We start from the raw sequence: 6,045 nt of genomic DNA, 5'->3' as shown, positions 1-6,045 counted from the left end.
CTCCAATTCAGCTCTCTATAAATAATCCCAATTATTGCTATGGTTGTCGCACACTTAGAAAGCCAGAAAAATTGTGATAGTTAAGGGAAATTGTCTGCTTTTTGCATGTTATTATTCTATGTTCTTTGGTGCATTATTTAATTAAATAAAAATTATTTAGTGCATTAATACCATTAGTATAAAAAAAGTAGGGTTAAGTGTCATCGATAGTCAACAGCATAAAAAAAAAAAGAATACTTGGGTAATTACTTTATTTCTTGTTTTTTGTTTATTCTTTATTTATTATTATAAAAGTTACTAAAGTGTAAAAACAGGGACCTCTTTAGGTTAATTAAGGTTAGATTATGTAAAATAAATAATAATATTATAAAAATGTTTCATGAGGCACACGTGGGTAACGTAATTCGACAGCATGGTGAGCTGCAAGTTCCCCAAGTGATTTACAACTTATAATGGCACAAATAGTAGTTAGACACGATTCAAAGAGCAACCGAAGGGCAATAAAATTTAATTACAAATACTGCTACGAGTTTATAGCTACTTAGGATAACCGAATGTAGTTCCATGTTACAATTTAAAGTCATTATAGAAAGAAAAAGAGGGTAATTTAGATTTATTTAGATTTTTTTGGTGGTTATTAAATCAGTCAAATACATAAAATGTAAAGGTTTTACTGAAAAGAACATTTAAAATGTATTTAGGAAGTTTTAGAGATTACACAAATGAAATTTGAGATTTTTTGAGATGAAGAAAAGTATTTTTGATCTTAACATAAAAATCACTTTGTACATGGACTATTCAAAACAAAGAGTGTTGAAATACTCAATATATTCATGGACAAATCTTTTTTTAGTTTATTAAAAATACTTAACTAAAAATGTGATTTTTTGTATGAGAGAGACTTGTCTACTGAAAGACTGCCACATTTCATGAATATATACCCACTATATTAAAAGTTAGTAGTATCAAATCTATAAAGACTTTAAACAAGTACAAAAATGTCAAGTGGTTGGTCTAGCCCACCGAGCCTGTATTGAGAGAGTTAATACATAGAGCCAGTGATTCTCTTGGCTATTTTTTCCTTAGCACCCAGCTATATGATCCTTTACAGTTTGTCACGAATTAGATACTTTTAACATACTGATAATTCTCTAGACATAAAATGTATCTGTCATCTAATACCATTTGACTATGAATTAGTACCATGTTGTTTTGAATGAACTTAGTAGATGCATGCATCCAGTTTATCCATTTAATGGTTGCTATCAGAAACTTACCTCAAGAAGTGTAAATACAGAGTTTTTCTTCAAAAAGGTACGAGCAGTTCTTTCTCGGAGAGCTTTGGCTGCAGCCACCTGAGACTCCAACTGTGGGAGCAATTCTAGATGAACAGGAAGAGGTCGAGCTTTTGCTACTAAACTTTCAAATTCTTCAACATAAGGATACTGATTTGCATTCTAAGAAAAACATTTGAGAAAGAAATTATCAAAGTAACCTTAAAAAATACAATCAAAACTCAATATCTTACAACATAAAGTGTCCTAAATGCACTGTAGTTACAATTAAAGAATGTTCACCTTCCTTTTAAAACAAATCTTGCTAAGAAAATTGAAGTCTACACAACCATATTTCAATATCATAAGATGACTACATAAAATTCTAAAATGGAAAGACAACACCAGATTGATTATTAAGCCCAAATACTGTTGAAATAGCAAGCTTTCTGTTAATAATCAGGTTGAAAACTTCCTTTAATAATAACAATTGAATTAGAATAAGGATTTACTGTGATTAACCAGATAACAAACAGTGATTGTCCAAGCAGGACATACAAAATTTATTAAGTCAACGAATAATAATAAAAGTGTAAAGAATATGGCTTCTTTCACTGTTCTTCATGTTAAAAATGTTCCCTTATATTTCACAAATTTTATGATTTAAACTAAGAATGTTAAATACCAAATTAGTTAACTTTTAGGAATAAAAGAAAACAAAAGACAAATGCATGACTCACTTATCTCTGGGATCATAAACTTGAAATTACTATTAAAGTATATGTTTAACATAACATGGAGAAAAATGCCAATCACTGTTTATAATCTCAGTAGCAACTACAAACTCTAGACTTGGAACGATTGAATTAAATTTAGCAGTTGCTATTTTATCCATTATACAATGGATTGATAAGTTATAAAAATATGAAATGTTAAAATTAAATGTTTGTTGTTAAGCTCAAAACTGCAAATGGGCTATCTGTGCTGTGCTTAATTCTGGAACTGAACATCAAATGTTAACATAAGTTTTCAAGCTTACTCTGACCACTACAACACATATGTTAAGAATATTTTAAACAATTTAGCAAAAACTGGATTGTTTAATTTAATCTGAATTGTCAATTAGGTGTCATCTGTGGTGTCTTAATAAATAAAAATATCTATGAGGGTCAGTTTTTATACATGACATATTAAGTTTGATATTCTAAGTTTAATGATTAAACCACTATTTTTATTATTCTATGTTTTAATGGTCTAACTCATTTTTGAAAAATGTTTTAAAGCTTCAAGATACATGCCAACATTTTTAAACCACTTCCTATTTTTTAATGTACAAGACAGTCTCAAAAAGGTCAACACACTAATTAAATTGTTACATATTGATAATGTCAAAAATCATAAAAGACCACATCTAAAGTTATATATATATACCTCTCAAGTTTTAGTTACAAATTTTTCTTAATTACCTAATAAGATCAAAGTATGCTTAAATCTGTCCTGTAATTCTTAAAAACAAAAATACAGATAACATAATGTCAAAAGTGCAGTTAAAACATCTCCAACAACCACATATCTTGACAGAAAGCTTTTGAAATTAATAATTGTCTATGGTCAGAGTCTGTTATAAAGGGTTATAAACTATCAAATATCCTATAAGTACATTCTATAACTATATAAATAAGATGACCTAAAATCACAAAACCACTTCAGACAAACCAAACTGAAACATTTTCTTGTATCCACACATTAATGCCCCATCACCAACACAGTCAATATAAATCCAATAGTTAGTGAGAAAAAAAAAAATTTGCTGTATCTTATGCGGGGGTGTTTATTATTATATAATTCATGTTCGGTTATGTAAAAAAAGATTAATTTAGATTAAAAAAATGCTTTCATTAAATCACCAGCTTTGATACAAACTCGTATATGATAATGTAAATGCTAATATATGTTCATATAAACAAATAAATATTACAATATACTTCATACCAATCATCACTAATTTAATCTAACCACACATTCTGTTTTACGTATAATGAAGGTAACTTAATCTATTCAGTAATAGTATCATCATTTATATGCATGATTTAAAATTTCTAGATAACAAACACATCTTTAATAGACAATCCTGTAAATTAGGTCTTAATTCAGTGGAAATTATGATAAAAAAACATCAAATGTTCAAAATACAGATAAATGTTAGGGTTCATTCACAATTTTCACAACCTTAAAATACACACATTTTTGTGACCTCCATGTCCATCTGAGAGCATATACACACGAAATTTCAAAGTTCTTTTAAAGAAATATTATTGGATGGACATTATAAATAGAGCATTGAAAAAAAAAAGAGTTATTTAAGTCCATAAAATTTAACAAACTTCCAGCTGGTTAATATGTTTGCAAGATATCCATTGATAACAAATGACATCCTTTCAACATTTGTCAAAATGTGTACATAAGCTCCTACCTTCCCACCACCAGCACACTTTCTTGTATGGTGAAAATAGTACACAACCCCTTCAAAGTAAGGTTTCAAACAAGGACAAAAGGAATTTATGAGTAAACCTGTATAAACAAGCACAATTAAAAAATAAAAGTTGTATACATATTCAGCAGACAAAACTAAAATTACCTGCAAACTTTCCACATCTGCAACCCAATCCTTTGCCTTTTTAACAACATCTCTGAGAGTAAGAACATTGGGAAGGTAGAGAGGAATGCTACAGGCTTCATTCACCATGACCTCTAACACTTGTAATCCTTGCTGTGGCCTAAGTGCAAGTAAGAAATGTTCTAGTAAATATTTTTTAGGTTCTAAGGTAGAAAAACTCCACTTCTGACATAACATTTTTTATGTGAATGGCAAGAGATTCAAGGATACATGGTTCCAATTCTTCATAGGCAGATGGTAACAAACAGATGTATCATATTAAGTCACACCCTATATTCACAATAATAATATGATGCTGAATGTTTAAGACACACCCACGGAAAGGATGTGACACTATGATGACTAGTAATTTGTTCTGTATAATTCAACGTGACTGTAAAAAATATTCAAGTTATGTCCTTCAATCTCTTGCCATTCATATTAGGAAACCAACATTAAATCCAATGAATGAAAATTAAAATGTTTAACACTAAACTACCTGAATATTATTTAAACTTAACATTCTCTCATTAGGCTAAAACAAGTTCTGACAATGATGATTTTTCTCACTGGAATAAAACAAAAGATTATATTTATATTTATAACTTACACTTCTCTATTAAAACCCAGTTCAAACATACTTAGCCTGAAGACAAACTTTGGCTTTTTCTTCCCACCGTTCTCCAACAGTCAGTAGTTCTTGAAGCTGAGCCATAGCTTTCTCCACACTCGGATGAGGAGGAAGGTTCACTCCAGAATCTAAAAGTTTCCTCAGAATGTCTAGTGTTACTTCCATTGGGTCAGCTAGAGAGGATTTCATCTCTTCCAGCCAGCGTGTTTGCACAAGTTTCTGGAACACAATTAAATAGCTAAATATTTACTCGTATTTTAAGATTGATTCACTGCTTCATTTTTCATATAAAAAATGAGATTTAATACAAAAAATTATAGGAAAACAATTCCTTGAACAAGAATTTTTTTTAAGTAAATTAATTTTCATCAGTGATATGAAATTCATATTTTAGCATTTTATAATTCTCAAACTTAATGAGATTCTCGTGTTCTACGTGAAACTATTGTCTAGGTCAACAAAGGGTACAAATATTATAGTTTGATAAGTGCCTAAAATAATTTTGAGGTATAGATTATTAGTGGATTTGTTTACGTTTCAGAATTTCTTTCCATTAAGAAATAATCTTTAGTATGCTCAAATTTGAAAACATTCATGGATTAAAACTGCTTTTGATATATTATCATTTAGTATATCAGAAATTACTATTACACATTAAAAATCCTCATTATACAAAAATATCAAACAAACATTACTTTTGAGTGGAATTAATTTTTAAAGATAATTTCTTTCAAAAATTGACCAAAAAAACAACAACATGATATTAAGTATTGGAAATGAGGACCTTAAAGAGACCCTGAAAAATGAAAGTGCTTTCTTTTGTTTTCATTTCCTGCTAAGTATATATTACATACTACCATAAAATACCCATGCTCCACTGCAGAATTCTAAGGTCTCCTCATGATTGACAAAAGCTTCAATGTACCAGTCAAGCATCTCCATTATCTTAGTTACTTCTATAGCTACCCTACTGTGCAAAGTCTTCAACTGATTTGTCTGTTACTATTTCCCAAATTTTATTCAACTCTTTTTAAAAGCAAATAGTTTTAATTTAGCTTCTCAAATTCGTTTTTTTCTTCCTGTGTTTTTATTTGAATTATTTTCATTATCTGAATTCTCCAATATTCTCCAACTGATATTTTTCTTCCCGTTGTTTATTGCCGTTTCACAAACTTAATTCTATTCGATTTTTTTAAATTCTCTTATTTGTATCAGAATTATGGGGCTTAATGGCTATAGGGCAAAAATTGGCCAAAATGATTTTGAGTCAAATCCCAGGTGCACACCCTCAGAATCCCCTTAGTATGCATGCAAAGTTTCAGGTCCCAAGGTTCTTTCCTCTCAGAGCTATGGCAGTCACACACACACACAGAGACAGGCTCTTTTATTATTATAGATATTGTTACACCTCTGTGTTCGTTTGTTAATTTCCCGTATGTATAAATTCTTCCCAAGGAACTTCACAGATACAAGTTCTTCTTAAA

The 6,045-nt window shown here is 29.7% G+C and overlaps 1 protein-coding gene across 3 annotated transcripts in view; it reads right to left on the bottom strand.

The window, feature by feature from the left end:
- Positions 1 to 6,045, bottom strand: part of LOC106478904 (lysine-specific demethylase 5A-like) — a 97,833-nt gene that overhangs the window by 29,057 nt on the left and 62,731 nt on the right. For all 3 annotated transcript variants that reach the window (XM_022382602.1, XM_013939482.2, XM_022382604.1), the window contains exons 23-25: positions 4,572 to 4,780; positions 3,913 to 4,051; positions 1,278 to 1,457 (exon numbers count right to left, since the gene is read on the bottom strand). In XM_022382602.1, the coding sequence (XP_022238310.1) occupies positions 1,278 to 1,457; positions 3,913 to 4,051; positions 4,572 to 4,780 (528 nt within the window). The remainder of the gene's footprint in view (positions 1 to 1,277; positions 1,458 to 3,912; positions 4,052 to 4,571; positions 4,781 to 6,045) is intronic.

Source organism: Limulus polyphemus, unplaced genomic scaffold, assembly GCF_000517525.1.
Source record: "Limulus polyphemus unplaced genomic scaffold, Limulus_polyphemus-2.1.2 Scaffold261, whole genome shotgun sequence".
Lineage (NCBI taxonomy): Eukaryota > Metazoa > Arthropoda > Merostomata > Xiphosura > Limulidae > Limulus > Limulus polyphemus.
The sequence above is the reverse complement of the archived record's forward strand: the minus strand, read 5'-3'. Positions and strand labels throughout refer to the sequence as shown.